At 41.5% G+C, this 18,238-nt stretch overlaps 1 protein-coding gene across 1 annotated transcript; it reads left to right on the top strand.

The window, feature by feature from the left end:
- The first annotated feature begins 8,644 nt into the window (after nt 1-8,644).
- LOC138743465 (trace amine-associated receptor 1-like) lies at nt 8,645-10,484 on the top strand. Its single transcript, XM_069898884.1, has one exon. It carries the CDS (start codon nt 8,866-8,868, stop codon nt 10,045-10,047), a length of 1,182 nt encoding a protein of 393 aa, XP_069754985.1. The 5' UTR covers nt 8,645-8,865; the 3' UTR covers nt 10,048-10,484.
- Nucleotides 10,485-18,238: the final 7,754 nt, after the last annotated feature.

Raw genomic sequence — 18,238 nt, 5'->3', positions numbered from 1 at the left:
GATGAACCCACAGCACACCACTGTCTTGGGTCAGGTTGTCGGGAGGGAACCCAGAGCACACCACCATGTATGGGATCAAGTTGTAGGGGAAGTGAACCCATAGCATACTACTGTCTGCGGTCAGGTTATAGGGGAAAGGAAACCATAGCACATCATCGTCTGGGGTCAGGATATAGGGGAAGGGAACCCACAGCACACCACTATGTCTGGGCAGGTTGTATGGAAGGGAACCCACAGCACACCACCGTTTGTGGTCAGGTTGTAGGGGAAGGGAACCCATAGCACATCACCGTCCGAGCTCAGGTTGTAGGGGAAGGGAATCCACAGCACACCACCATCTCTGGGACCAGTTTGTAGTGGGAGGGAATACACAGAACATCACCATGTCTGGGGTCAGGTTGTGGGGGAAGGTAACCCAGAGCACACCACCATGTCTGGGGTCAGGTTATAGGGGATGGGAACTCACAGCCCAGCACCATGTGTGGGATCAGGTAATAGGGGAAGGGAACCCACAGCACACCACCATCTGGGTTCAGGTTGTAGGGGAAGGGACTCCTCAGCACACCACCATGTCTGGGGTCAGGTTGTAGTGGAAGGGAACCCACAGCACACCACCATGTCTGGGGTCAGGTTGTAGTGGAAGGGAACCCACAGCACACCACCATGTCTGGAGTCAGGTTGTAGGGTAAGGGAACCCACAGCACACTACCATGACTGGGGTCAGGTTATAGTGGAAGGGAACCCACAGCACACCACCATATGGGGTCAGGTTGTAGGGGAAGGCAACCCACAGCACACCACCATGTCTGGGGTCAGGTTGTAGGAGAAGGGAACCCAGAGCACACCACCATGTCTGGGGTCAGGATGAAGGGGAAGGGAACCCACAGCACACCACCATGTCGTGGTCAGATTGTAGGGGAAGGGAACCCATAGCACACCACCATCTTGGATCAGGTTATAGGGGAAGGGAACCCAGAGTACACCACCATCTGTGGTCAGGTTATAGGGGAAGGCAACCCACAGCACACTACTATGTCTGGGGTCAGGCTGTAGGGGAACTCACAACACACCACCATCTGTTGTCAGGTTGAGGGGAAGGGAACCCACAGCACACCACCGTTTGGGATCAGGTTGTAGGGGAAGGGAATCCACAGCACACCACCATCTTTGGGATCAGTTTGTAGGGGGAGGGAACCCACAGAACATCACCATGTCTGGGGTCAGGTTGTGGGGGTAGGGAACCCACAGCACACCACCATGTCTGGGGTCAGGTTATAGGGGAGATGAACCCACAGCACACCATGTCTGGTATCAGGTGATTGGGGAAGGGTGCCCACCGCACACTACCGCATCTGGGGTCAGGTTGTAGAGGTATGGACCCCACAACACACCACCAAGTCTGGGACAGGCTGTAGAGGAAAGGAGCCCACAGAACACCATCACAACTGGGACTGGCTGTAGGGGAAAGGAGCCCACATAACACCACCACGACTGGGGATTGCTTGAGGATTAGGAGAATCTGGTGATTCCTAAGAGATGGAGAGTGTTGTGTGGAAATTGTGGAAGATGAAGTCATTAGTAATAAAGTTAGGATTAAATAAGCAGATTGAGTTGGGAAAAGGAAACATACTGATACATTCTTGACCTCACCCAGGTACTTAGTCATGTAGACCTCCTCTTTCCTGATTGAGTTTCTCAAAACCCAAGAAAAAATAAGGAAAAACTTTTAAAAACTGGGGATGCTGGCTCCCATAACCTGCCTCCATTAAAACAACTCAAACCCTTCTGCTCTTGGTGATGTGCATTATTCCCCATGAATGGACTGTGCAAGGAGGAAATCAGATCAGGTAGTTTAACAGTTTGATTATTATAGAGTTATGAATTCAGAAAGCACAGACTAATCAGCCAACCTTCTCCATACAGACCAAGTTGTAAAAATTCCATTTTCTCATGGCCTTCAATGCTTTCATGATTCAATTGCTTATATAGATACTTCTTAAATGTTATGTGAAAGTCTGCCACAGCATCCCTCAGGCAGTGTGTTCCAGGTTCCTTCTACCATCTCTGTGAAAGAATTTCTTCCTCATATACCCTGTGTGGTGCAACACGGAAGTGAACAAGGACTCTGTCTTTGGTTTGGAAAAGTGATAGTATGCATTCTACTTGGTTTATTAAAACTTTATGATATGTGCACCTAATATTGTTAAGAAAAGCACTGACTTGGTGATGCTTTATGTGCTAAATAGCTTAATTATAGCTGGTTTGTGGCAGTAATTAAAATGTGAAAGGAATTTGTTTTTCATGTAAATGCAGTAGAGTTTTTCACTGATGGAGAGCATTTAAACTTCGGTCCAAGATTATGAAGGTTGCCAATGGCCTTAGAACAAATAATACTTTTACATTGTTACTGGGAGTTCCAAGTAACAGCAGCTCGGAAATAAGTGATAGCTTTTGCTATGGATTGGGAGGAAGAATATACCTCCGGCTTACAACTGAGGAAGGAGGGCAAAGATTAATTAATAGTACTAGGGGCAAAGTGGAGTTGGTTTTCTAACTGCTGTGAAAAGCCACCTCATGAAACATGGTCCCATTTATATGAAAGGAGCCTAACTGGGACTGATTGGACTTGCACAAGGATTTCCCAATGTTGCTTGGATAATGATGTATGTTTATTGATTCGTTGAAAACAGGGTGGCCATAGAAGAAATAGATGGAAGTGCATGTAAGGGATCCCTTGAGCACACTTTAACCCACCTGTTATGTACAAAAGTGAGGGAGACAGGATGGAGAATCCTGTCGCCTAGCAGTGTAGACGGGTCCCAGAAGATGGCTAATAAAACATTTTGTATTCAGAGATCCTTAACCACATACACAAGGTTCCTCAGCATGGAGCCAGTGGGAAAGTTGAAGATAATGCACAAAAGATGGTAACAGTCTCTGAAGTAAAAGAAAAGGTGTTCAGTCCATTTGAGATCCAGCACCAGTCAGTATTTGGGAACCGTGGATCAGGAATATCAATGGGGCAGATGAAAAACAAGGCCAAGGCTAACCCAATTGCTTCAGAACTTGAATTATTATTTCTATTAACCTTGTATATCTTTTATTGTAGGTGACACGGTTGAGAACGTGTAGTAAAAGTGACAATGGGATTACAAAGTAAAATGATGCAGGAGATGGCAAGAACTTTGTGATCACTTTAGAATAGTGATTATGTATTCCACTTAGTTTATTAAAACTTTGTGCAATTAACATTGTTAAAATCTACAGGTGAGTTAATGGTTGTTCTGTTAAACAGTTTAATTAAGCTGGTTAGTGACAGTGAGGTGTCATGTGACAGGAGGTAATTTTCACAAGACAGCAAGTTGTTTGATCTTATGTTTAAAGAAAGAAAAATGTTCCACCAATACAGAGGAATTCATTTTTGGACAGGAACTGAGAGTTGGTGTCAATGGCCTTCAAACAAAGAAGATACTTATACATTCAATGTAACTGTGAGTACCTGACAGTCAAAGGAATGTGTGAGCACTATTTTATTGAAAACTGTTTGTTTATATTAATTGGGTGAACTTCCCTTTTAAACTATGGTCACAAGTGGTATCAAGAGCCTTTAAAGACTCTTACATTTCCTGTTACCAGGGGGTTTCCAGTAGCTGAAGGAATACGAGTTGTTTATTTTAATGGGACAATCTCTTTCTCCTTGTTACTGATTGCTTAATAAAATAATTTTCAAGAATGTAGTGATTGGATCAGATTCATATTGTAATTAAATCAACATGATGCAACATAGCCACATAGCCTTCACCATAATGTTGCTTTTAATTTCCTGTGCCACGGAAAAGTTTCTTACTCTTTACTGTATCTCTGCCCCTCGTAATTTTGAATAGCTCAGGCAGTTCTCCTGCTCTGCCTCTCTCTCCATTCCAAGCAAACAAATTATATGATTATAAAATGTTTCCTCATAACAGCCCTAGTCAACATCTTTGGTGAATTTCTGCTGCACCACCTCCAGTACAAACACATCCTTCCACAAGTATGATGATCTGAACTTCATGCAGTACTTCAGCTGTAGCCTTATCAACCTTTTATTTATTGTTGCACTGTAACTTTTCTGTTCTTATTTATGTGATCATAAGACTTAGCTGCAGAATTTGGTTGTTCAGCCCATCCAATCTGCTCTGCCATACAAATTATGCCTGATAGATTTTTTTCCTTTCAACCCCATTCCTCTACCTTCTGCCAATAAACTTTGATGCCATTACAAATCAAGAACATATCAATCTCCACTTTAAATGTACCCAATGACTTGACCTTCACAGCCATCTGTGGCAATAAATTCCACAGATTCACCAGTCTCTGGCCGAATAAACTTCTCCTTATCTATGTTCCGAGGGACATCCTTTTATTATGATCTGTGACCTCTGGTCATTTGCCATTACTGGAACCATCTTCTCCATATCCACTCTATTTAGCCCTTTCAATATTTGGTACATTTTGATGAGATCCCCCACCTTATTTTTTTAAACTCCAGTGACTGCAAGCCCAGAGTCATCAAATCCTCATATCCCTGGGATCATTCTCAGAAACGTTCTCCAATGCTAACATATCCTTACTTAAATATGGGTCTCAAAACACCTCACAATACTTCAAATATGGTCTCTCAAATGCCTTGTACAGCCTTAGCATTACATCTTTGCCTTCATATGGGAGGTGATGCATTTTGGAAGGACTAACCAGAAGGCTGAGTACAGGGTTAATGGTCATTACTTAAGAGTGTGGATGAAGCATGGATGAAGCAGGCTTAACAGGCCAGATGGCCTACCCCTGCTCCTATTTCCTATTTCTTATGAACAGAGGTACCTTGGGGTGCATATCTAGACATCCCTCAAGGTCACCACACAGGTTGATAGGCTAGTTAAAAAGGCCTAAGGATGCTGGGATTCATCAATAGGAGGATTGAATTCAGGAGTAGTGAGGTCATGTTACAATTCTACAAATATTTGGTAAGACCTCACTTAGAGTATTGTGTTCAGTTTTGGTCAACTCATTATAGGAAGGATGTGGAAGCTATGGAGAGGGTGCGGAGGAGATTTACCAGGATGTTGCCTGGATTGGGAAAGAAGTCTTATGAGGCAAGGTTAGCAGAGATGGGACTTTTCACTTTGAAGTGTGGAAGGATGAGAGGAGACTTGATAGAGGTCTACGAGATTATGAGAGGCATAGATAGGGTGAACAGCAGCACCTATTTCCTAGGACAGGATCAGAGGACATAGTTAAGGGAGGGAAGTTTAGGGGAGACATCAGGGGAAGTTTTTTTTTTAGAGAGAATTGTGGATGTCTGGAAAGCCTTGCCGAGGATGGTGGTTGAGGCTGAAATACTGGGGGCATACAAGAGACTCCGACAGACACGTGGGTGAAAGAAAAATAGAGAATTACAGGGTATGGAGGCTTTAGTACTTTTTTTGGCATGGAATATATGGGGCGGCACAATATCAAGGGCCAAAGATCATGTACTGTGCTATATTCAAGTTCTGACCATCATGTCTATCATTCCCTATATTCAAGTCCTCTTGAAATGAATGCTAACATGGATTTTCTTTTCTTACTATCGACTCAACCGAAACTTTAGGAAATTCTGTACTAGGTCACCCAAGTCCCTTTGGACTTCTGCTTTCCCCATTTAGAAAATAGTCTACTTCTTTATTCTTTCCAATATGCATGACCATGCACTTTCCTATGCTGTATTCCCTCCTTCACCTCTTTGCCCATTCTCCCACCATCCAAGTTTCTCTGCAGACTCGACTACCCACACTCTGAAAGTATTAAAACAACAACATCCTTCACCAATTTAGTCACCTGTGCAGCCAATTTCAGGGATCTGTGTGCATGCACATTGAAGCTTTCTCTGTCCAAATGCTCCGCAGAATCTTATTGCTCATTATGAATGTACTGGTTTTATTAATCTTCCAAGGAACTGCACCATATCAGGATTAACTTTTTTTTTCTAATTTTTTTTTTCACCCCCTCAGGTCAGCGAGACGAACCCGGCAAATGAGCCACCACCCCGTCCCCGACACCGCTTAAGCCCTCATCAGGATTAACTTCTGATTAAATGTTTTTCAGATAAATCATTCCCAATTTTTGGCATTTTAAATCTGCCTCCAGAGTAATTGGAACCTACTGGAATGGGTTGAGTTCAGACAGGAAATTAATTGGCCATCTGAGAAGTCAGAGGCTTGGAACCCACAGACTTGAGGTTGCAGCACTGATCCACGATGAGTATTTTACCTGCTTCCATTTTGAAAATTGCCCAAGTAATATTCATTTTCCTTGGACCTTTTGTTATTTCCATCATGTTCAATATTCCCAACATTTCTATTGTCTCTGATTATTTTAATAAAGGGAAACAGTTTTGAAAGTATGAAGAGTCAATCGCAATGGAGCATAGACTTGAGATGAACTGGCAGATGAGCCAGTTCCTGGCACGAGGAAAATAAATCTGTGCAAGTGGGTGGGGTTTGAAAACTGATCATAACATTTCAAATGGCAATTGGATAAATACTTGGAAGGGGAAAGTATATAGTTTTGATGAAAGAACTTGAGTGGGAGTAATGGGATTGCTTTTCAAAAGTACTGACAATGTCCAAAGGGTCATTCACTTGTGTGTATAATTCATCTTCAAACCAAATGTCAATCATATCTTGGCCATCCTGCTCTCTTTTGGATTCATTTGCTATTTTTTAATTATTAGAACTTTGGACTAATTAAGAGACAATTTGGCCTACTGATTCCACTGAGTGAATCAGTCTATCTCGTTCTCACATTCCACCCCAAAGCTTTGCAAGATTATTTCTAGCAAGTGCCTCTCCAATTTCCTTTTGAACGTTCATTTGGAAAGAATCACATTTAGTTCTGACCATCATGTCTATCAAAGAAACCCACATATTTTCAGTCCTCCATCAAATATGCACTCACCTTCCCTATCTTCCATTTAATGAGCCTCTACTACTGGCCTGTTATTTACTCTGTAATTTTGTCTCGTATACTCAGTTATCAGCAACATCAAGGAGCTAGTTATAGACTCCTGGAGAAGGATCAGAGCTCATTCCCTGGTCTGCATCAATGACACTGAGGTGGAGATAGCAAATGGCTTTAAATTCCTCAGGATAAATATTTCCTGTGACCTGTCCTGGCCCTTCCACATCATTTCAATGGCCAATAAAATTCATCTGCTCCTCTACTTTCTCAGAAGCCTAAAAAAAAGTGACATGTCACTAGCATCCTTTTAAACTTCTACAGTGCATCACTGAAAGCATCCTATTAGATACATTTTTACACTGAGTCTTCAAGCCTGGTATAATCTTCCTTAATACAGCTTGCCTACCTGTATAAACAACAAAGGTGGATTTAGGGAGGGGGGGTGCAGGGGTGTCACCTCAGACTTGTCTTTTATTCACCAAGCAAGGCGAAGTAGGGTGAGTGTAAAAAGGTGAGCTGCATTGCAGTGTCACTGACAAGGCTGTGCTACACAGCCCACCTCTTTTGCTCCAGGAAGCTGGTTTGCTGTGTAAAAGGATTTACTGACCTGGCAAACATGGATTTTCAAGCAAACCAGCTTCCAGAGACAGGGTTGTGTATAGAGCAATAATGCAAGTTGTTAGTGTAAAAAATTAAATGTCTCCCATTGTGTGTTTCAGGAACTGCCTCACTTAAGAGAAGAAACTGCAGAGGGTTGTGAATGTGGCTCAGTCCACCACACACATCCCTTCCCCTCTTTTCTTCTCTTCCCTTCCCTTCCTCTCCATTGACTCCCACTGCCTTAGAAAATCAACCAGCATTTTTGACATTTCAAAAATGTTGATGATTTATCTGAAAGACTCCTCCCTGGCTACATTTTCTTCCACATTTCTCTCCACCCAACCCCCCTTCTCTTGTCAGGAAGAAGATGCACAATTATAAGATCATTAACCACCATTTATGACACACGATTATCAGACTACTAATTGAACTTCAAAATAGTAAAATTATGTTTCCTTACTGTTCACACTCTGTAACTTTGCACCTTTATACAATGTCTTACTTGTTGCACTATATACGAGATATCTAGAGCAAAACAAATTCTACCCGCATCTTGGTACATGTGACAATGACCTTGAACTTGCTGGAAGTTTAAAAACATTACAGATACTGGAAATCAAAAGCAAAAACAGAAAAGGCTGAATAGACTCAGCAGGTCAGACCACGTCTGGGGGAAAAAAGGGGCTTCAGGTAATGAAGTCAGATCCAATCAAATCCTTATTGATTAGGCAGTAATCTGCTATGACAACATTGTTCTTACAAGTGGCTGAATACAATTCCCTTTTAAATCTCATAAACAGGTGAGTTTTTAATTGAAAATTGAGTTTTAAAAAAACACGCTTCTCTACTTCACAGAAACACCCTTTTAAGTGTTTTAGTGTCACACTAAACATGCATTCCGTTCGAGATGTGCAGGTGATTTGTATTGCTGGTTAGTGGCCGGGGGCGGGCCGGGGGCGGGGCGGGGCGGGGGGGGGGGGGGGGAAATTTCAGACTTCTGGGTGGTCCATGTAGTTAGTAAAGATAAAAATCACCAGTCGATTTTCTCTAGTGCCAGTTACATGATGCAGGCGGGGAGACAAATAATTGTCACAAGATTAATAATTTACTAACGAGCCTTTTATGCCTCGACTATGAGGCGAAGCGACTTTATCCTTTGGCTAGACTGCTCAGGGTAAGCTTTAGTCTTTTACCAACCAACATGTTTTGATGCCGCATTGAGTCAAAAAATGAGAAGGTCGCTCGAAATGATCAAAATAATGAGCACAAGGTTAATTGGAAGAATTTAGAATGATAGCAGTGTGGAGATATAATTATACTGTTATAATTGGAGGTCCTCACACTGAATGCACCATGTTACCGGCGATTGTTACTTTCCCCACGTCGCAGGTGGTCACGACAGTCTTGAACTGTACCACACACCGCAACTCTTCAGAAAACCCTCCAAGTTCAACGTGGTCAGTTGTAGAGCAGGTTTTTGTCACCAGTATTCTCGCCGCAATCATTCTCGGGACCTTGCTGGGCAACCTCTTGGTGATCGCTTCAATCGCTCACTTTACCAAACTGCAGACCTCAACGAACGCTTTTCTCCTGTCGCTGGCCGCAGCCGATTTCCTCCTTGGCGTACTTGTGATGCCCTTCAGCATGATCAAGACGGTGTTTGGATGGTATTTCGGCAGGACCTTTTGTAAAATCCACACGGTCATGGACGTGATGCTCTGTACCTCGTCCATCCTGAACGTCAGCTGCATTGCCTTCGATCGATACCATGCAGTGTGTTCCCCTCTGAAGTATCGCTTCAGGGTGTCCCGGAGAAGAGTGACCGCGCTTCTCCTCTTCTGCTGGGTCCTACCTGGCTTGGTGTCCTTTGTGCCCTTGCTCCTTGACCTGCACTTGAAGGGATTGGAAACCATCCTTTTACAACTCGACCCACATGATTGTGTGTTCCTCGTCAACGTTCCTTACGCTATCACTGCCTCGGTACTCTCCTTCTATGTCCCCATGCTGGTGATGTTGGCTGCATACGGAAAGATCTTTCAAATTGCCAGGATCCAAGCCAGACAAGTGTATACTATTGAAAATGGATCTCACGAAACCGACGTCGTCCGATATCGCCACAGCTCTTCCATGAAGAGGGAAACGAAAGCTGCTAAAACTCTTGGTGTCATCCTAGGATTTTTCCTCCTCTGCTGGTTACCCTTTTTCACCACAAATATCATTAACTCTTTACTTGGATATCAGGTGCACCATATTATGATTGAAGTTTTCTTATGGCTGGGTTATGTTAATTCTGCCCTTAACCCTCTGTTATATGCTTCTTTTCATCAATCCTTCCGGCGAGCTTTCGGTTTGATCATTGGTTGTAAGGTATTCACCAATGATTACAAAAATAACAATTTATCAAGTGCCGTCAGATCTAATACACAAATTGCTACCCTGTCCAATCAACTGTCGTGGACTTCTCAGAACTAAAACTACATCTGCAGATGTTGGGGTCGAGTGCAATGCACAAAAAGGGCTGGAGAAATTGAGCACGTCGCCTCGCATCTGTGGAAGAGATGACACCCGAAATATCTGCTGCCTTTTTGCTTTGCGCAGGTTCTGCATAGCCTATTATTAGGTTTCTTCGGCGCTTTTGCTTACTGGAGAGTAAATTTGCTTTGTTAGTGCCAGTGTATTAATTTTGCTAAATAAGTCTTCCGAAAAAATGCGATGTTTTGATTTTTAACATTTCAAAAAAAAACCTTTGTGCGGGTAGGAATAAGTGAAGCTGGCAAAATATTTGGGAGAAGTTGTTAACAGTCAGATCAAAAGTGTTGCCTGTCAGTCCTATGAGATACATTTTTCTACTGAGACAAAGTGAGTAATATTGTTACTTCCATTTGTTGTGAAATAACTTGTATTCAATGTAGAGCTTCATCTTGAAGGCTTGTTTAATGTCTCCTTAATTTGTCTTTTTTGAAATGTAAATTTAAATGTTTCTTTCATGAATGCAATATGTTTGGTCTGCTAAGTGAAAATAAAGATTACGCAGTACTCATATTAGTTTGGAACTAATTCTTCCAATACAGACTAGTGCATCAACATTTTTTTTAAAGCTGGCTCTTTAGCAAAAATTCAAATATCAACAAGACTGGCCAAAGATAGTGAGAACTGCTGCAATTGTACTGCTAAGGTATGGTATTTGCATTTTTCTCTGCTTCAAATATCTCTACCTAACCATTCCCACAACAAAGCCTTCAAACTTTTTCCATGGAGTATTTTCTCATTATTTTTGTGATCAGATTTAAATGGGCAATTGTCACTTACCTATAAAGAATATGTCAAGGGAAAAGGTGCTTGGGAAGCTGAAATGTCCAAGGTTTGTTGAGTCTCTTGGCCCAGATGGAATGCACCTTCTGGTTCTGAAAGAAATAGCTATAGAGATTGTGAGGGGATTGGTGATGATATTCGGAGAATCAATGGATTCTGGCATGGTTCTGGAGGACAGGAAAATTGCAAAGGTCACCCTGATTTTTTTAAATTAAAAATGGAGGGAGGAAACAAAGAAAATTCTAGACCTATTGACTCCCACAACTTCACAACCATCGATGTTAGGCTGATTGTCAAGGAGAAGGTTATGGAATATCTGGAGGTGCATGACAAGATGAGCCAAAGACAGCATGGAAAATCCTTCCTGTCAAATTACCTATTGTAATTTTTTTAAGAAACCACAGACAAAGGAGTTGTTGTTTGTTTGGATTTTTAAAAGACCTTTGATTGGCTTCTTAACAAGATTTCAGGAAAGATACTAGTATGGGTAGAGCATTGGCTGATTGGCAGGTAACCAAGAGTGGGAATAAAAGGATCCTACTCTGCTTAGCTACTGGATACCAGTGGTGTACCGCAAGGGTAAGTGTTGGGGGGTCACTCTTTTTGTTAATGATTTGGATTTAGTGGCTAAACTTGCAGATGATATAAAGATAGGTGGAGGGACAGGTGGTGACGAAAAAACAAAGGCTGCAGAGAGTCTTGTAAAAATTAGGAAAATGGGCAAATGGCAAATGAAATACAATGTTGGGAAGTGTATGATCATACACTTAGATGAAGGAATAAAAGGGAAGACTATTATTTGGATGGGGAGAAAATGCAAAATGCGGAGGTGCAAAGGGACTGGAGAATCATTGTGCAGAATACCCCAAGGATTAACCTCCAGGTTGAGTCTGTGGTAAAGAAGGTGAATGCAATGTTGGCATTCCGAAATAGAGGAATGGGATATAAGAGCAGGGATGTGATAAGGCTTTGTAAGGCACTGGGTGAGGTGTCACTTGGAGTATGGGGTACCATTTTGGGCTCCTTATTTAAGAAAGGATGTGCTGGCATTGAAGAGAGTTCAGAGAATATTCACAGGAATCTGGAATGAAGGGATGAGCAAATGAGGAATATTTGACAGCTCTTGGACTGTACTCAGCTCAGAAGAATGAGGGGGGACCTCATGAAAGCATTTCAAATGCTGAAAGGCCTGGACAGAGTAGATGTGGCAATGTTATGGTGGGGGTGGGGTTGTGGCATTGCTTTTCATGGAAAATATCACAGCGAAGCTGAAGTGAGATGGATTGGAGGGCTCGTCAAGGGAGGTGGTATGGGTGGAATTAAAAAATAGAAAAGGAGAGGTTACAATTATAGGGGTGTAATTATAGACCACCTAGTGAGGAGTGAGAAATAAAGGAGCAAATGTGTAAAGAAATGGCTCAGATTTGTAATAAGCACAGGGTTGTGTTAGTGGGGGTATTTTAATTTTCCTAATATAGATAGAGAAACACATTCTGTGAAGGAGCTGGAGGGATTAGAATTTGTAAGATGTGTGCAGTATAGTTTTTTGCAGTAATATGTTGAGGTACCCACTAGAGAAGGGGCAGTGTTGGATCTACTATTGGGGAATGAGATAGGGCAGGTGACTAAGGTGTGTGTTGGGGAGCTCTTCAGATCTAGTGATCATGGTACCATTAGTTTCAATATAATTATGGAGAGGGATAGGTCTGGTCCGAAGCTTTTGAGTGGGAGAAAGCCAGATGTGATGAAATGAGAAAGGATTTTCAAGGAATGGTTTGGGCTGATTTGTTTTATGGGAAGGAGGTAGAGGAGAATTGGAGGTCACTTAAAGGTGAGATTTTGAGGGTGCAGAATATTTATGTTCCTGTTAGGATAAAAGGCAGGGCCAAAAGTTCGAGAGAGCCATGGTTTTCAAGGGAGATTAGATAGTTTTTTGAAATAAAAGAGAGGACTACATTAATTACAAGAAGCAAGATATGAATGAGATGCTTGGAAAGTACATGGATTGTAAAAAGAAGCTTAAGAAAGAAATTAGGATAGCGAAAAGAAGGTACAAGGTGGCTATAGCAAACAATTGAAGGGTTTTTACAAATGTAAATAGCAAAAGGAGAGTGAAGGATTATAATGATCCCTTAGAGAATCAGAGCGAACAAATGTGTGCGGAGCCCAATGAGATGGGGGAGATATTGAATGAGTTCTTCTCTGGTATTCACAAGGGAAAAGGATATGGAATCGTGTAGAATTAGAGAAACTAAAAGGGTGATTATGGAAAATGTAGGGATTAGGAAAGAGGGGATATTGTAACTTTTCAGATGTATAAAGGTGGATAAGTCTCCAGGTCCTGACTGGATTTCTCCAGGGTCTTTAGGGAAGTAAGGGAGGAAATAGTGGAGGGTCTGACAGTGATTTTTCAACAGTCACTGGAGGGGAGCATGGTGCTGCAGGATTGGTGTGTCACAAATGTGGCTCCTCTGTTTAAAAAGGGCTCCAGGTGTAGGCCCAGCAATTGTATGCCGGTAAGTTTAACATCAGTGGTTGGTAAACTAATGGAAAGTATTCTTGGAGATGGTATGTATAAGTATTTAGAGGGGCAGGGACTGATCAGGGACATCCAACATGGGTTTGTGCAGGGAAGGTCATGTTTGACAAATCTTGTTGAATTTTTTGAGGAGGTGACTAGGAAGGTTGATGAAAGTAGAACAATAGATGTAGTCTATATGGATTTCAGTAAGGCCTTTGATAAGGTTCCACATGGAAGGTTAATACTAGGTATTAATGTTGAGATAGTCAGATGGGTTCAATGGTGACTAGAAGGCAGATGCCAAAGGGTCATGGTGGACAACTGTCTGTCAGGATGGAAGCCAGTGATGAGCGGTGTGCCTCAGGGCTAGATGTTCAGTCCCTTGTTGTTTGTCATTTACATAAATGGTTTGGACGATGGAGTGGTAAATTGGGTTAGTAAATATGTGGACAATACAAAAATAGGGGGAGTGTGGATAGTGAAGATGGTTTTTGAGGACTACAGAAGGATTTGGACGGCTTGGAAAAGTGGGCTGCAAGATGGCAGATGGAGTTTAATACCGATAAGTGTGAAATGCTTCATTTTGGGAGGGGAGGAACTATCAAAACAGGACATATGCAGGGAAGGGCTTTGAGGAATGCAGAGGAACAGAGATTTTGGAATAATGGTTCATCATTCTTTGAAAGTGGATTCTCATGTGGATAGAGTGGTACATAAAGCATTTGGTATACTGGCCTTTATAAATCAAAGCATAGAATATAGGAGCTGGGAGGTGTTGTTGAGACTGTTCAAGGCATTGGTGAGGCCAAATTTGGAATACTGTGTGCAAATCTGGTCCCCAGATTATAGGAAGGATATCAATAAGGTAGAGAGGGTGCAGAGAGGATTTACTAAAATGTTGTCTGATTTGCAGTATCTAGAATACAAAGAAAGATTAAGTAGACTGGGTCTTTATTCATTGGAGCATGGAAGGTTGAGGGGGGATTTAATAGAGGTATTTAAAATTATGAGGGGGATAGACAGAGTAGATGTGAACATGCTCTTCCCCTTGAGGGTAGGTGAGATTGGAACAAGGGATCATAAGGGTTAAGGGGCAAAAGTTTAGAAGTAACATGCAAGGGGGCTTCTTTACTCAATGGTGGCTGAATGGAATGACCTTCCAGAAAAGGTGGTTGCAGCAGGGTCATTTTTGTCATTTAAGAGAAGGTTGGATAAGTGCATAGATGTGAGGGGATTGGAGGGTTATGGACAGGGTGCAGGTAGGTGGGACTAGAGAAGATCACTTAAATCGGTGCGAACTAAAGGGGCTGAGATGGCCATATGGTTATATGAGAGTAGAGGACAAAAGGGCATAATTTCAGGTTTGAAGGGCACCTATTTAAAACAGATGCAGAGGAGTTTCTTTAATCATAGAGTGGTAAATACTGGAATTTGTTGTGGAAGCTAGTATATTGGGTGTATTTTGGGCATAGATTGATGACAACCTGAATAGTCAGGGTATCAAAGGTTATAGGGAAAAGACGGGAGTGGGGCTGAATGAGAGGATAGATCATCTTGTGATAGAATGGTGGAACAGACTTGAAGGGCCAATTGACCTACTTCTGTACATGTATCTTTTGGTCTTGTACTCTAAAATTAAAACTGGTGCAATAAGAAACAACAAAGCTTCACTCCCAGATGAACTCAATGCCTTCTACACCTCATTTGACTTCCAGACAAGGAACTGCACACCACTTTGTCCCCAATGATATTCTACTGTCAGTATCCAAGGATGACATCTGGGCTGCCTTCAGAATCTCAGGAAAGCATTTGGACTGATAGAGTACCTGGCTGATGACTGAAAACTTGTGCTGATCAACTTTCCAATGTGTTCATAGATAGCTTCCATCTTCTCACTGACAGGAGTACTCATCTGTTTCAAACAGGATTGAATCATACCATTGCCCAAGAAGAATGTTAGCCTGCCACAATGACTACTGACCAGTGTCACTCCATCCACAGTGGTGGTGTTTTGAGAGACTGGTATTGAAGTATATCACCTCCTGTCTGAGTGGTGACATTGTATTATAATTTGCCTATAGCAGATGCCATCACACTGGTTCTACACAAAACCCTGGAACACCTGGACTGCGAAGGCACATATATCAAGATGCTCTTTATCATCTATAGTTCAGCATTCAACACAATCATCCCCACAAAACTGATCAGGCAACTCCAAGACCTGGGCCTCAATATCTGACTGTGTATTGGGATCCTGGATTTCCTCATCTCCAGACCAGAAATCATGATGATTGATTAGAACATCTCCTCTACAATGTACTATACACCCATGACAGCATGATTCAGTACAACAATAATTCCATCTACAAATTTGTTGATTGTCCCCTTTCATCCAGCTGTTGGTATAATGAGTCAGCATACAGGAGGTAGATTAAAAATTTGGCTGAATGGTGTACTAACAGCCTTGCACTCAATGTTACCAAAACCAAGGAGCTGATTGTGAACCTTAGGAAAGGAAAACTAGAAGTGTACAATCCAGTGATGATTGGAGGATCAGAGGTGGAGAGGATGAGCAACTTTCAATTCCTGGGAGTCTCTATCTTGAAGGACCTTTCCTGGACCCAACACCAAATGTCATCGTGAAGAAAGTGTGTTAAGACCTCTACTTAAGAGTTTGTGGAGGTTTGGTATGCTATCCTTAGCAAATTTCCTCAGATGTGTATTAGAAAGTGTGCTGACTGGTTGAATCACAGCCTAGTATAGGGGCACCAATACGTCTGAGCAGAAACTTCTGCAAAAGGTACTGGACACAGTTCAGGACATCACAGGCAAAACTCTTCCCCAAAATTGAGAAAATCTGCATGGAATTCTGCTATCAGAGAGTAGCAGCAATCATCAAGGATTCACAATACCCAGGACATGCTCTTTTCTTGCTGCTGCCATCAGGAAATAGGTGTCGGTGCCACAAGACTCATACCACCAGATTCAGGAACAGCTCCTAGCCCTCGATCATCAGTCTCCTAAACAACAAGCTCAATTAGAGACTTATTTAGGGGGTCTTACTTTGCACATTATTTATTATTGCATTTTTATTTTCTGTATTGCACAGTTTGTTCAAATTTCTTTCTTTGTTAATATTTTTGTATATGTATCTTTTCACGAGTACAGTTTTTCTACTATTGATGAGTAGAATTCTGCCTGACCTAGAGGAAAAAGAATCTCTGGGTTGTATGTGATGTCAGGTATGTACATTGACAAATTTAGCTTTTGATTTGTAGAGAAAAGGTTTATAACAGGTTAGGGCTTTATTCCCTGTTGTGTAGAAGAATGATGAGGTATGGGAAATTAAGATGGGTAAAGACAGAGTAAATGCATGTAGGCAGACCAGAAGGGCCTAGTTTCCCAGACAACTTTAATGAAAGTACACAAATTCCAGATACTCACCAAATAATTGAACATCAACCATTGAAAGGTAAATGGAACTATGATAATTGTGGTTGTCCACTAATTGGGGATTTTTGTGGCCTCTTGGGATATGAAGAGGCTGTTGGAAGAGTTAGAAATGGCAGAATTGCATTAAAGTGTTGGAAAAGAGAAAATTCAAAATAAATAGCGTGAATTAATGAAACAAGGTTCTTTGTTTTTAAAAATGAGAATTTAACATGTGCTATTCTTCTTTTTCTGTACACCTTGAAACCAGGCCAGAATGAATGAGGCCATAATTGTGATTGGTGTGTATGACTCCTGTTACTCACTCTGTCCCCCTTCCCCATGAGCATAAATGCCAATACACATGGAAATCTGCACAACGTGAAACTATTTGAGTCAGATCTGCACCCACTGTTTCCCACCACTGAGGCCATTTATGACTCCATCACCACCAAAAACAATGACCTGCCTCCCCAAAGCCTATCTGTTTCTTTGCTCATTAGATGATGATTTCCCATTAGCTAAAGAAATTTGCTCTGCTACATGGGCTAGGGATGCCAAAAGATTATTTGTTCTGATTTCAAAAGAAAATGGATATCAGAATCCAGACAAGGGAGGTACCATATTTCCATTTTTAATCTATGTAAACACAAGCTTTAGATTATACAGTACTCGGAGTTAAAGCAAAGAAATGGCAAGCTTTGCTTTGGTTAACATGGCTAACTGCAGTTGAGCATGTTCTTGGATGTTTCATGTCATTCTAAATTTAATAGGCCTACTCATTTCCTTTCTCCAATTTTCTATGTTGAAGAATTGATATGACTTCTTTCCTTGTGTTTGTGTTATGAACCTCTCCAGAAAGATAATCTTGAGCTGTGATGTCCTCCCAGTGGAAAAGTAACATGTGAATTAGTTGCCCAGCATGTTGAATTAATCTGGAAATAGAGGTCAGAAAGTCTTTTTAAAATAATCTTGTCTCGTTGATGATCATTTCAGTAATTCAAATCTCATCTTGTAAATGTAATTTTACCTGTTCTTCTGTTGAATCTAAAATTTAATTTTAATGTTCTTTCTACAAAGATTGCATTCAAATTTTACACATCAAACTATGGCCTTTCCGATGTCTTGTACAATTTACTTTTTATCCCATTTATAAAGCTCCAATTGTTGTGAAGAGTTCTCCCATTACCTTTCTGCACTAACATTATCAGGATCATGAGTTCCTCTGATTGCCCATGACCTGTTTCCAATTAATATTTCTGTCCCAAGATGCAACATTTCAACACCGAGTTATCCTTCAACTGTTTGTCAAACCTTTACTCTTTGAGGATCATTTTGATATTTGTGTTCATTGGACAAGATAAAGCATTGAAATTAACCATTCAGTTTTCATTAAAACAC

Source organism: Narcine bancroftii, chromosome 9, assembly GCF_036971445.1.
Source record: "Narcine bancroftii isolate sNarBan1 chromosome 9, sNarBan1.hap1, whole genome shotgun sequence".
Lineage (NCBI taxonomy): Eukaryota > Metazoa > Chordata > Chondrichthyes > Torpediniformes > Narcinidae > Narcine > Narcine bancroftii.
Note: the sequence above shows the minus strand (reverse complement) of the source record. Positions and strands in the feature narration are given on the sequence as shown.

What these genes read in the sequence shown, in the direction of transcription:
- LOC138743465 (XM_069898884.1), top strand. Translation starts at nt 8,866, where the DNA reads ATGATAGCAGTGTGGAGATATAATTATACTGTTATAATTGGAGGTCCT.